The sequence below is a fragment of the Petaurus breviceps genome, unplaced genomic scaffold (assembly GCF_028583685.1).
Source record: "Petaurus breviceps papuanus isolate PSGF00001 unplaced genomic scaffold, PetGlider_PUasm1.0 186, whole genome shotgun sequence".
NCBI lineage: Eukaryota > Metazoa > Chordata > Mammalia > Diprotodontia > Petauridae > Petaurus > Petaurus breviceps.
Window position 1 is genome coordinate 55469200 of NW_027185798.1, and position 14647 is coordinate 55483846.

Here is a 14647-nt window from a genome sequence, read left to right on the forward strand (position 1 = left end):
TGTGTGTGTGTGTGTGTGTGTGTGTGTGTGTGTGTGTGTGTGTGTGTGTTCCAAACTGAGCTTGCAGAGGCCCCTTTCTTCCAAGAGAAAAATGAGTCATTCAATGTTCCCGGAATGCCAGCAGGAGTAGCCACACCTGCAGGAGGGTTCTGAATAGGATCTTGTTACAGAGTGAATGCCAGAAGGGTAGCTAGTTCAAAAACACCAACAAAGTTCCAGAACTGACTGTTAAGTGGGGAGGAGGGAATATGACATTAATCATTCCTGATCCCCTTAAACGATTAATGTGAAATAGATTGTTAAAAGGTGACTCTTAAAGGAAAAAAACCAATTCTATCCTTTAGTGATTACTGCCATTGTCCTAACTGGATTTTTTTTTTGAACAGGGCCTTCCTGGTCCCCAAGGCCCAATTGGCCCTCCTGGTGAAAAAGTAAGTTACCATGTTACTCTAATCTGTTCTACTCACTCAACTGGTGTGAACAACCTCAATTCAAATCTAAAAGCTTTTCCTTATGTTATGGATATTGTCTACTTATGGCTAGTGCACAGGGATTTGTCAGGAGTACCACTGTAAATTATGGAACAGAAGGAGAAGAGAAATTCATTCATACAGCACTAACTGAGGCTGATAAAAAGTTCAGATAGCTGTCACTTGGAAAACTGCCAAAAGTGACATTCTCAGCTATATTAATTTCACAAACCCATTAGATGAGGGAAGGTTTTTCCTAGCTTTGGGTCCTCCTTTTCTCTCATTTAAAAATGTAATTAAATATGCTTGTGAAATAGCATTTTATTTTACAAGTTATGATGACGGGGTAAATTGGGAACTTTTAACTGTCACCGCTTTCTTTGTGTAGGGACTCTGCTCATTAATCATTTCATGACTGGATCTGTGAGATAATAAGCTCTTTATTGTATGCAGATTTTTGTCCTATGCTTATCATCAAAGCAATAACTTCTGCTCCCCCAATGCTAGCCAGTTCATTCATCTGTTATCCTGATATTCCCTATTTTTTGAGCAGTATTGACTTCATGTGGATTTTACCAAATTATCCATATCTTTTCTATGCCTACCTTTGCATGAATGTTGTTCTAGGGAAATGACAAAATATATAGTCCATGCATTCTAAAATTTCTCCCCAAAGCATGTTTTTCAGTCATCCTTGTCTTTAGGCCCCAAAATCACTCCCTTGCCACTTTTTATCACAATTTGGCCTTTTGTAAAAATACATCATTTATCATGGATTGCATACTTGTTCGTGTGCTCATTTTTTCCTGCACAATGTCCATTATGTTTGCATGAGGCTATTAAAAGAGATTCAAATTCTGAAATTCTGTCTGCTTAGCCAGACATGAAAGACAATATCTGAATCTCATCTATTCATATTCCATTATATTCTGAGAAAGAAGAAAGAAATTTTGAAGAGAGCTATGATAAGTAACATTTAAGATCCATGTCTCTGTCTTCTATAATTGTACTGTGTATTTCAGTATTGTAAGTAGGTGTGGTTATCACATACCCAAGTGGATCTCACATACATTATCACCTATAGGAAGATTTAGTGATATGCTATGACTTCTTATTCATTAAACTGAGAGCTCCTTGAGAGCAGGAACTTTTTTTCTTTTTTGCTTTCCTTTTTATTGCCAGTGTTAGCGCAGTATCTGGAACACAGGAGATGCTTAATGAATCTTGCTGGTTAACATCCCCTCTTCTCCTCAGAAATCGTCACCCATTGGCTAGTTTTCCAGTGAGCAGCCTCTCTGAATTGTTTTTTTTTTTTCAAACAGACATTGAATGTAGGTCATCTTTGGACCTTTTGTATGTTTCTCCCGTTCTCTAACTTGGTCAGCTCCACAAGAGCTTATCGTCCTAAAATCTAGCCTTTAGAAATGCAGGGTTGACTCTACATGGCTAAAAGGCATCAGAATAGCATTTTAATTAAGGCTTACTTTATTAATCATATCATCAAAATGTTTCTCTTTTCATGAAGGTAAAAGACAAGTCCAGAAAATCAAGAGAAAATTGGGTGCGTGTGTGCGCACACACACACACACACACATATCAGAACAAGAATGAGTTTTGTTTAATTTTTATTCAGCATTTATCATTTTCCAATATGTCACTTATAATATTTAGTTTTTCTTTCCAGAATCTTTAATTTTTAAACAGTGATGTCTGTGATTCAATTTCAGTTACTTTGTATGGAATGAATGTTTTATTATAAAGAAATTAGATGAAGGAAAAACATCAGACAAAGATAATGTTTTCCTTGACATTTTGATTGCCTAGTCTTATTGAATATGTCCAGCATGCATAACGATTCAAGGAGTTGTTTTCCTCAATACTTAAATGTTATTTAAAAGAAACAAAAGCACATACACAAATGCTATAATAGCAGGATAGGAACTCTGAGAGAAAGTACCAACAAGTAAACAAATATGAAGATGCAGCAATTAGAACGTTTTTTTTTTTAAATTGGAATTAAAATGTCACTGTAGCATTAAAAATACAGTGTTGGTCTTGTATACAAAATGTTTAATTTAACATAAATAGATACAAATTTATATACATATTCCTACACACAGATTATATATGTGTGTATGTATACACACATATACATATATATATATAAACACATACATGCATGCATCGAAAGACACATTATTGACATTTAAGTGCCGGACCTGAAGGAAAGGTGACTTAAACACAGTTTCAGCTAGCCTTCTTTCCTCAGGGTGTACTTAGGCTAGCAAAGCCTATATACTTGAATTCCCCAACATCCATGTTAAGGTAGAGCAGCATTCAAGCCCCACCTTGTAAGTATAACTACTATCAAAATGAGATAAATCAGAAAGCAATGAAAAGAGAATATTTTTAAAGGACTGAATGATCAAAGGTATCAAGAAAAAAGCCCTTAAATTAATCCTAGATTGTTCCTAAAACCAGAAAGAAGGATGATTACTAAATCCTCAAAGAGATTACAAAGTTCTTTCAACTATTACAAGATAAAAGAAAATAACTGAAAGCCTGATGAAATACAAAAACCTATGTATGCCCAAGGTAGGAAAATCCAAAATAGTTGAAAAACAAAACGAAATCCATAAAACAAGAAATTAGGAATAAAGATTAGAATTTAGAGCTTTAATACATAATTAAAAACTAATAAGCTGATAAGGTGGAAATATGATTTCAAAATGGAGACTCTCAAAAGTGGATAGATTCATAGATTTATAAGTATGGGTGTGCTGATTAATATTTTACAACCAGCTCTCTAGAAAGAAAAAAGTACACATGATAAACTATAAATTTTAATCTTCATATTATCATTTTCTCCATTACTTTCTTAAGTCTAGTCAAGAAAACAATAAATCAAGCACTGTTTATAAGGTATAAATGCTCACACAATTGGTTCTAATAGGCAGGCTCCAGTATACCCCTTCTTATAACACAAGCATATTATAATGAAATACAATCTGTCAAAAGTCCACAATGTTAAAAGAACATATGGCTACTAACGAAGTTAAAATGAACTTAAAAACAACATGTGCAGAGATAATTTAAGGCTTCCCGGAACCTGACAAATTTTTTAAAAATCTAAATAACAAAGTACACTAAGAAATACAAGAATATTGCCCACAATTTCTGAAGACAAACAGCAAGATCTATAAATGCAAAAATGTAAGATAGAAATATTTCAGATAAAAAAAATCTCATATTGTTCTTCAGAATCTTGATCTATGAGAAACAGAGAAATTAAAAAAAAGAATAATAAGAATTGACTGGAAGACAAGAAAATTAGAAAAGAGAAGATTAGTAATTATTTAACTAAGAGGGGAAGAAGAAGGGACAAAAGACAGAACTGTTGTGAAGGACTTAAATGATTGGCTTATAATGAAGTCAGCAGGATTGAATTCAGCAAGACATTGCTTTCCAGAATTCATTGGTCTCAAAGAGACTGGAGCTACCTGTCCAGTACAAAGCATGCTGAAAGTGACAACATGTATGAACGGAAGACCAAAGACACATGCACACACACACACATGCACACACACACACGCTTAGTGTAGACCAGGCCTAACAGCAGCTTCTAAGAGGACCCAGTGTCCCAGAACTTTACTGAGTTCACAGTTGAAGATTTTCCACAGTATATTCATGGACTTGATAGTGAAAAGCATACCTCTTTGACTCAGTTGTTGGCCTTCTTCAATGCCTGAGTACTCTAAGATGTCTGATAGTACACCTGCATCTATTCACCTTCAACTATCTGAAGTAGTAGAGCAAGTTTTGCAGTTTTTGAAAATTTCATTGAAAATGTACTGACAAGCAGAGGTTTTGAACAGAAGGGGTAAGAGCCCAAGTGTAAGGAAAGTGACATCTTCCACATCATCAGTCATTCTGGTCAAGGTCCTCAACCTTTCCATCTAGGTGAAGGACATTCACCAGGGTGAGGGTGGCACCAGCAATCACCACATGCTCCTGGTGAATCTAAGCCCAAGATGCATACTATGATACCTAGTACAAATTTCTGCCCTGACCCAGGAAGTTCTAGGCCTAGGCCCAAAATCTAAAATGCCTTCTAAAAGGCGTTAGATATGTCCAGAGTTTTTTTTTTTAATTTTTGCCCTTGTAAATTATATTTTGCTTCTCTTTATTCCCCCCTGTACCACCTACAAGGAAGGGAGGGAGGAAAGAAAGAAAGAAGAAAGGGAGGAAAGAAACAAGGAAGGGAGGGAGAAAGGAAGGTAAAAAGGAGGAAGGGAGGGAGGAGGAAAAAATGACATAGGTAGAATATATATAAAGCAAGATACCATTTTCTTTTTGAATCTTGATGTTACTTTTTCATCCTATTTTCCTTCTTTAGAAAGACTTTTATCGAGTTGCTTCACTCAAATACCTTTTTGATGTACTAAAATATGATCTGAATATTTGCAACAATGTTGATAATCACTTAATATTTTTTTAATTATCATAAGAATTTTTTCATTTTTCTGATGTGATTAACATAAACTATATTCACATTTGTACAGCATGCTGAGTGAGTTTTATTTTCTTATAAAACAATGTCTTTTGGTTTTGAATTAGGGTCCACAGGGAAAACCTGGTCTTGCTGGACTTGCTGGTGCTGATGGGCCTCCTGTAAGTAACACTAAATGTCTTTTTAAATTTCTCTTTATTTAGACAGCACAAATTTATAGTTAGCATATCTTGTTACATGGCTTCATTTTAAACTTAGTAACAAGTTAATCATTAAAAAAGAACTAATATTCTAAACTACCACTCATATGACTATCCTGCTTAAATTAATGGTGGCTATTTAAGGCTATCCATAATCTGTGTCTTAACTATTTTTCTAGCCTTATATTCTATTTGTCCTCTATAGGAATTTCCTGCTTTGGCCAAACTAGATCTTCCCAACACAATGTTTGCATTCATCCTTTTTTATGCCTATCCTTGAATACACTTCTCCATCCTTTCTGCCTACCCTAATTGTACCCATCTTATAATATACAATGGCAGTCCTTTTCTATGAAACTTCCCAGGCTACTCTGTTGAATAGAGATTTCTTCCTATGGATTCTTACTTGTTGATGACATTCACTTCCTAATTAATCGTGCATATGTAAAATTATTATATTTTCTATATTGTTTAACTTTTGAAGGATTGAAAATATATTTAATTTTTGTATTGTGATTTACATTTTGGTGAATTTATGTTTTGTCTGTCAACTACAGTGCCATTTTCTTGAAGATAAGAGTCCATGCATTCTACTTCTTCATATCAACACTGTTACAAAGCCTTCTGGCAGACTCATGCACACTATAGGCATACTATCTCAGGGACCATGGAAAATCAAGAAGTGACTGTTCTTTACACATCATTAATTTTCAAAATTTGGCCATTAACAGCGATTACTTTTATACTTATTCCTATTTAGTTGGGACTTTCTTCACTAGTACATATCTCTACCTATTATCAATATCTTTTTTGTAAATTTTCCACAGAGGGGCCCCTCTAATATACTGACAGTGAATGCATACCAGTAGGAATATGTGTGCTGTCCTTTGCATGTCTTTTGCTTACACACTATGACTGTCCTGTCTTTTTCTCCATCACATAACTAACATAATATTAATTACTTGATAAAATAGCATATATGATTATTGGTTATTTGATCACTTGTCAAATAATCTGTATTTTGAAATTGGTTTCATTTCTAGTAAAAAGTGATGTGTTTCTGAGGTATCTATATCTACATTCTTGAAATTTATTGGAAAAAACCCTCAAATTTGAGTGTTTACTATGGAAAATATATTCAAGTTGATGTCAGATTGTTTTAATTGAAATAGATCTTCCTTGTGTGTATATATATATGTATATTATGTATATGCTTTTCAAGACTCTTTTACATGCATAATCTCATTGAATATTGTATTAATTTGTCTGTCATTCCTAACCTTATTAATAATTACTAACATTTTCATACACTATTTTCAATTTTGCTTAAAGTCATATATACTGCCTTCATGTAGAAAGATGAAATTCCTTCAGAAAAAATTAACATTTCAGTCATTTTAAAAGTTATCCCCATTTCTAAACAACAAGATTGAAATCCTCAAACCTGAGAGAAATGATTTTTCATGGTTGTATTCTTAAAAAGTCATTGATATTCTATCTAATGATTGTATATTTTTCTTCTATTCAGGGTCATCCTGGCAAAGAAGGTCAATCTGGAGAAAAAGGTGCTCTGGTATGTTTCAAAGCATAAACCTCAGTGTTTGGTTTCTTTATCTATGTAAAAAAAATCCTTTCAAGTTCGTGAACCATGTAACGTACTTGTTCTTCCAAAGTTGTTAGTTATTAATATGAATACTAGAAAGTAAACCTATTCAACTCATGCATGTCCTGACAGATGTATTCATTGATTAGCATCTATGCAATTTTTGCTAGCATTTTAATTTTTATATAGCATTGGCTTTATTTATGTTTATTTCAGTCTCCTCAGGATATAATAAACTGGCATATGGTTTGGATAGATAGCCTGTACGTTTGAATTTCCAATTTGGCATCTTATGCTTTTTAAATCCTGCCTCATTCCTGGAGGGCAAGCCTAGACAAAGATTTAAAAGCACATGTGACACATGATGAGGAACTTCAAAAAGTGCCATTGAAATTACAGAATAATTTCAATGAAAAGGTATCTGATTAAAATGTGAATGATGAAATCAGGTTCAAATTTTAATTCACAATTTTCTTTTAGGGTTTCTTTTTTGTCAAGCAAGAATAATCCTGTATACGTGTAATTGATTAGCATGTTTAAATAGGAAAATAAAAAGCACTCAACACTGATCTGAGTTTGGATTGAAATAACCAAGAGAAAATAGTCTTCATTGAGAACTAGTAACATTGCTAAAAAATTAGCAGTTTTTAAAATCCTAGAGTTGCTATAGAACCTAAAACCTACACAGTAAAGATATGGTTCCTTAGATCTGATATTGACAGAATTCCACATAGAAAATCAATAACTGTTTGATCATAGTTTAAATCATTTGAATGTAGTTTTTGACTCTGGGTAAATCTTCCAATCTCCTGGGTATTAGTTTCCTTAGGGATAAATGAGGGTGTTGTATTTGTTGTTCTCTAAAGTCTTATCCTATGATTCATTGGAACATGGTTTCTTAATGCTTTGGCAATCTTATGAAGATGTTGGTAAACTCTTCTTAGAATAATGTTTTAAATGCATTTTTTTTAAATGCAGGATTTCAATTTAAGTAAATTACATTGAAATACAATGAATCAAAACAAATTTAAAATTCAGAACTCAGGTTAAAAATCCCTCAATTAGAGATACTGTGGTTAGTAAGCCCTCTCTCCTGAATGGAGGACTCTAGCTTTGTTTTTCACTATCCACCAAGGAGTACTTTGATTAATGAGTCTCTTCCCTGAAGAGAGGGTGCTTCATTGTATTACTCCTAAGTCTGTGGCTATGTCTCAGCTACAGTCCTTGGATGAAGTGCTATCTTCTGGATCTGCAACTCTCTCCCCCATTCATGGGTTATGAGTAATAAGCCACTCCCCTATAGAGAGGGCTGCAATCTACTTCAAAGGCCATTCTGAGTCAATGACTATATAGTTCTCAAGCAGTTTTCTTGACCAATGGCTCTCCCATTCTTTTCTTCTTATCTAGACTACACCCTAGCCTTATATCACATCTCTTCAGTTTCTTCTTATACCTCTTCTTAGAGCTTTGTCCTCTTTGTCACTTAACTTGTGATCAAAAAACTATTTTAATTCTTAGGTCTTATATCTATCCCCAACTGAGGTAAACCAGGGCTCTTTTTCCTTAAATTGAAAAGAGCCTTGTGAGATTATGGTAAGACTTTTGACCTCATCCCAATCAGTTCCTCTGTTTTATGAAAATAAGAATTATTTTATTGACTGGACCAGGCTGAAAGGTTCTTCACTTTAATCTCTTTTCTCCCGAACTACACATCACAGTCTTGTATCTCCTACATCTCCTTGTTTATATCGTTTTTTTTTTGGCTTTTTGGAGGGCATTTGGCATTAAGTGACTTGCCCAAGGTCACACGGCTAGTAAGTGTTATGTGTCTGAGGTCAGATTTGAACTCAGGTCCTCCTGACTTCAGGATCAGTGCTCTGTTCACTGCACCACCTAGCCATCCCTGCTTGATTATATCTTTGATAAACAAAACCCTAAACTATTTAAGTGTTTTTTTTTTTTACCACTCAGGAATCTTATATGCTTTAAATTGTAATTTTATCACATCCAAGGACAACAAACAAACTGGTTTGTATATGCAGTCAATTATAACTGTGTCCATTTAGACCCTATATGACACCTGTCAGAATTTTCTTTACAAATTAACAATGTACTCCAGAGGATTTTTTACCAAGCACAGTGTAAAAAAAAAGCCTATCTCACTTTTTTGAAAACTATTTTTGCAAAATGAATCCCTTATGAATGAACAAATAAACTTCATTTTCAATTTTTCCATTCTTTTTCAGGGTCCTCCTGGTCCACAGGGTCCCATTGGTTATCCTGGACCTCGTGGTGTGAAGGTAAATATTAAATATTCTTCTAACTCCCTAATTTAAATATGAAAATCTCATTTTTATTTGATCTTTCTAATTTATTATATAGGGTGCTGATGGTGTAAGAGGTCTTAAGGGCTCTAAAGGTGAAAAGGTAAGGTTTGACTTTTTATATGTTACATTATTTCTGTATAAAGCTTATCTCTCTTGGCTAAAGTATAAACAACCTAATCTCAATATTAAATCAGCCAAAATAAAATGGAGCAGAAATCTGTATCTAATCTTCACCCTAACTTTAGCCTGACACTCACAAACATATTTGGTTCTTGAACACGATTGACATTTTTCATTGAATGAAGTTTCAGTGTCTAGAATGACTGACAAAGAGTTGTCACAGTTCAGAAATCAAGTTATCTTGGCCATATCTTTGTTGAATTCTTCATGTACTTTAAGGCCAATCTCAAATGCTTCCTTGTAATATAACCTTTCATGTTCTTCAAGCCAATTTTCACATGTCCCTCTCCCAGACCTTCCCATCACTGAGTATTTCTGGGTTATTATGACCACAATATTTCAGGGTGCTTGAGCAATGTACTGAGTCCTTTAATCTTTACTTTGCTTGTAGCACCTAGCATCATGTCTTGCATGAAATATTTTATTCAGCAAACATTTATTAATATAAATATCTATATAACATTTCTATACACAAATCTTTAAGCTGAATGCTTAAATATTCTTTGATAAATTGTCTTATAAGACACTATAATTATTGTGAAAAAATATTTATAATGGCAAAATTATGTATTTTATATGCCTTCTTTTATATATTTATGTGTGTGTTGTCTCCCCCTGTAGCATGAAAGCTTCTTGAGGTCAGGGACTATTTCCTTTTTTGTCTTGTATGCCCATTTCCTGTTACAGTGCCTGGTAGATAGTATATTCTTAATATTTGCATGTGGATTAAAATGCATTGTGAAGTCATCTTTTCATTTGGAGTCAGAAGACCAGCGTTCCAATCCCATTACTGTCACTACCTTTGTGATCTTGCATCAGTCACTTCATGTCTCTTAACTTCATTTCCCTCATTTATAAATGAGGGATTTAGACTAGAGAATTTTCTAAATTCTCCCTTAGGCCTAGATTCTAAGAAAACAACCATCCATGCCTTTACTTCAGGACTACTAGTGGTAAAATTCAAAGCAGCATAAAAGCCTAAGATTTCCATTTATTTGCATTTTTTGGAAGTCTCCAAATTTGATAATTTGACTGTTTATTGATTCCAAAAAATGATGTAGAAATACTTGTGTTTAAAATAAAAGATTATCCTGAAAAAAGGTCTACCATTAGTGTATCATCATTTTAGTTGTATACCTAATCTTATTTACTTGGGCTTCAAGGTTGGTGACTTCTTATTTTATGCCTATTACTGTGCTAAGATTTAGAGATACAAAAAAAGGCAAAAACAGTCCTTGACCTCATGGAAGTCCCATTAGAATGTATAAGTCTATGTATAGACAAGATATACACAGTGTAAATGGAAGGTAAGCTCAGGTGAAAGGCACTAGTGGTGAGGGAAGCTAGAATGCTGGAGGAAATCAGAAAAGGTCTTAAAGAAGGTTGGGGTTGAGCTGGATCTTAAAGAATACTGGGGGTCCAGGAGGCGAAAATGAGGAGAGAGAACATTCCAATTATAGGGGATGAATAGGGAAAATGCTAAGTTCGGAGACTGTATGTTGTCTATGAAGAGTAGCAAGTAGGCCAGCGTAGCTGGTTTGTATATGTGGAGGGGAATAAACTGTAAGAAGGTTGGAAATGGACTGAAGTATTGAAGGTGACATTGAGCTTGTGAACCTGGGTATCTAGAAAGGTAAGTAGTACCCTTAATCAAAAGAGACAAGTTGCCCTTCTTGGGTTTCAAATAGAACATATAAGAGCATGTGTTCAGCTGTCAGCTAGTGGTAGAAGCCTAGATTTTAGGATTGAGATGAAGGGTAGGTATATAGTTTGGGGAGTCATCTGCCTGGAAATAAAGTAAGTACCCATTAGACTTAATGAGGTCACCAAGAGTTACAAAGTAGAATAGGGTTGGGGTCCAGGTTCACAATATCATCTGGTTTAGATGACCTGGAGGCTAGATTCCAAGAAGACAGGTATCAAGAATTAATATCTGGAACACTTGAAGATTATATGGTGGGTGATTTATTGACCCTCTCTTGGCAACAATGGAAGTTCTGCCCTATGCCTTGTGTTAGATATTGAGTTAATTACCAACTCCATTACAGGAGATTGTGAAGGGAGATAGTTTAATACCACGATGGTTCTGCTTACCCTTATATACACCATCATCACTCCTAAAAAGAATTGAGTTGGGGGCAGCTAGGTGGCACAGTGCACCAGCCCTGGAGGCAGGAGTCCCTGAGTTCAAATCCAGCCACAGACCCTTAACACAAAAACTAGCCATGTGACCTTGAGCAAGTCACTTAACCCCAATTGCCCTAAAAAAAAGTCAAAAAAGAATTGAGTCTGTCTTCCAAGGCCAACCTATATAATGGTGAAAGCTTTTTGAGAACAGGGATTGTCTTTTGCCTTTCATTGTATCACCAGTTCTTAGGCACAGTAGGTGCTTAACAAGTTCTTATTGAATGGCTGAGCTCATATCATGAGGAGATTAAATATACATAGAAATACTTTTTGAATTAACGGTCTTCAAAATCCTATCTGTTACATGCTTATGGGACAAGGATGTTTTCAATGAGTCTTCCGAAGATGAGTTTGCATCCATCTGCTCAGTTACCAAAGTCATTTAATCTACCTTCAGTTAGTCCAAAAATCATCAAGTGAACAATAATAATAGCAGAATAATAACTTATCCTAGGGTTGCTCCTAGCATGGACTCAATCAGAAAAGATGAGAGGGAGATAACGGTGAAAATGTTGGAAATCACTCACATTTATATAGGACTTCATGTCTTTAAAAGCATCATATCTTTGTATTTTTTTTTTTGCTTTTTGGAGGGTGTAAGGCAGGGCAATTGGTGTTAAGTGACTTGCCCAAGGTCACACGTCTAGTAAGTGTTAAGTGTTTGAGGCCGATTTGAACTCAGGTCCCCCTGACTCCAGGGCTGGTGCTTTATTCATTGCACCACCTAACCACCCTGATCATCTTCATTTCTTGTCAAGCCAGAGAATGTCTTTAGTAACTTTAAAGATAGTTTATTGTAGTTGATTGTATTTTATTTATTTGTAGTTTATTGATCAATGCTTTGTGCTTTGTCACATGCTTGTAAACCAAAAGTTTTAAAGGAAATCTGTTTTCGAATTTAGAAACATCCATTTATATTGTTATAGAAAACATGTGAATCAGTTGATGATTTCCTCTGACTGACTTTCTCTGACAAGCATCCAAGTATGTGAAGTATGTGAGTCATTAGCTGATTTTTAGACTTTTTACTTGAATATTTGTAATTATGTAGATAGTCTTTGGGAAAAGAAAAGCATATAGTTCAGGTGGGAAAAACTAATCTATGTTGTTGATTCCCTTTGAGTGCCCCCTTGCATAGCAAGAATAATTTAATTATTCAAATATAAGGCCCAGGGATTTAATTAAGCATTCCATAAGAAGATTTTTTTCCTTGTATTCTACCCTCCTCAGTATCAGCCATGCTAAAAGACATAAAATTTGTTTATCTAGAAATAGTATTATGGGATTAAAGGCTCTATTATATAATATGCTATTGCTTATAGTAAGTAGTAGGCCTATCTATCCCCCCAACCCTATCCCAGCTTGTCTTTCCCAGGAAAATGCATACATTTAAAAAAATTAAAAAGCAGCTAATATTTGGGGACCACATAGGAAAAATTTCATGGGCATGAATTTTTGGTCAATTTCCCACACATATTTTTACTGTTATAAATTGGAAAGTCAGCTACATAAATATTTCTGATCATGAAGGAACAAAATCCTAATGGGTTTGCCTTATGAGCTATGAAAAAAAGGTGTATAGCCCACTTATTTAAGTGAGATATTGTTAGTCAGGGAAATACTCCTAAACCACATTGCTTATAAAGGCATGGATAACTAAAGAATTCTGGGTATGAATAACCTCGTAGTTATTCACGATGATGTTTTTCACTCACCCATATTCCATCGGGATCATTTATTAACACAATTTCAGAATGGTATGAGTATTCATTTGTCAACTGTGCTAATTCTCTTCATTCATTTGAATAGGCAGAGAAATGTATATTCTTGGCAGCATCCCCTTCCCCTGCTTCCCCCATCTCCGTCCAAACACAAATACACTTCCAAATAATAGAAATCATGCCTAACTACCATCATGTTTTCAAAAGCATCTTGAATGATTTTTGGCATCCAAGAACAGTATAAGTGTGTAAAGCTTTATCTGTTTTGTTTCATTTTTGTAAGGGGAATAAACATCAAACTTCACGTTGCTTACTAAGACCTTGGAAGTTTAGTATAGAATTTTTTTCTGTTTACCATTTTGAAAAACAGGAACATGTTTTGAAAAGATGAGGATCTTCTGATAATGATATCAAATACATTCTGATAATTACAGTGACACTGTCAGCCTATATATATTGTCAATTTTGAGGCCAATTGGAAAAGCAGTATTCAACAATCAATTCATCGACTATTACTTGTCTGTGGTAGAAAATCATAAGTACTTAGAATTTCTATTGGCCATGAATATAAATAAAAACAGCATCTGGTATAGATTTTGTTTCCTCTTTTTTTCCCCTGTGAAGGAATGGTAACTGACAGTTTGTAAAAGGTGAGGAGGAGGTGGGGAATTTCTCAGGAATCATTTCAGAGACAAATGTTGCTAGCATATGTATAGCAGCAGTCAGGGGAAAAATTGCATAGAAAAAGGAACATGTAGGAAGAGTCACTCCAAAGGAAAAAATAAGGAGGGAAATACTTGACATTTTATAGAAATCTTCATTTAGAAGGAATTTCATATGTCACCTTATTTAGTCCCCATTTCAAGCATGAATCTGTCAAGTATAAATGTCCCAATAAGTAATCATTCATCCTCTTCCTAAGATGTCTTAACAGGAAATTTACTAGCTCCTGGGACATTCCTAATGATATGTCTTTTTTTCTCAGGGAATCCCAGTGGTTCAGTCCAACCTAGTTCAATTCAACAAATATTTATAAAATGCCTCCAATGTGTAGGACACTTCTAGGTGCTGAGGATACAAAACAAAACAAAAAGTAAACAAAACAGTGTCTCTTAGGGAGCTTCCATTCCATTGGGAGGATACAACATATAAACAGAAAAAAAATGTATATATGATGATATTTGTTAAAGGAATAGAATATTAATCACAAAGGATATCAGGAAAGGCTTCCTAGAGGATATGTTACATTAACTGAGCCTTGAAGAAAGCTGGAATTTTTAGAGAAAGTTGTGAAAAGGGAGAATATTTCAGGTAGGAGAGGCAACCTGTGAAAAGAAAGATGTTTGAAGATCGCTTTTATAAGTATTCTTTTATTTCAGTTAGTTTTTTTTTAAACATTTGATTTTAATACTTTGAATTCCAGATTCATTCCCTTCCTCCTTTGCCACC

The 14647-nt window shown here is 34.5% G+C and overlaps 1 protein-coding gene across 1 annotated transcript in view; it reads left to right on the top strand.

The window, feature by feature from the left end:
* Window positions 1–14647, top strand: part of COL11A1 (collagen type XI alpha 1 chain) — a 301954-nt gene that overhangs the window by 137210 nt on the left and 150097 nt on the right. The window contains exons 24-28 of the mRNA XM_069090512.1: window positions 387–431; window positions 5088–5141; window positions 6709–6753; window positions 9030–9083; window positions 9166–9210. Of these exons, the coding sequence (XP_068946613.1) occupies window positions 387–431; window positions 5088–5141; window positions 6709–6753; window positions 9030–9083; window positions 9166–9210 (243 nt within the window). The remainder of the gene's footprint in view (window positions 1–386; window positions 432–5087; window positions 5142–6708; window positions 6754–9029; window positions 9084–9165; window positions 9211–14647) is intronic.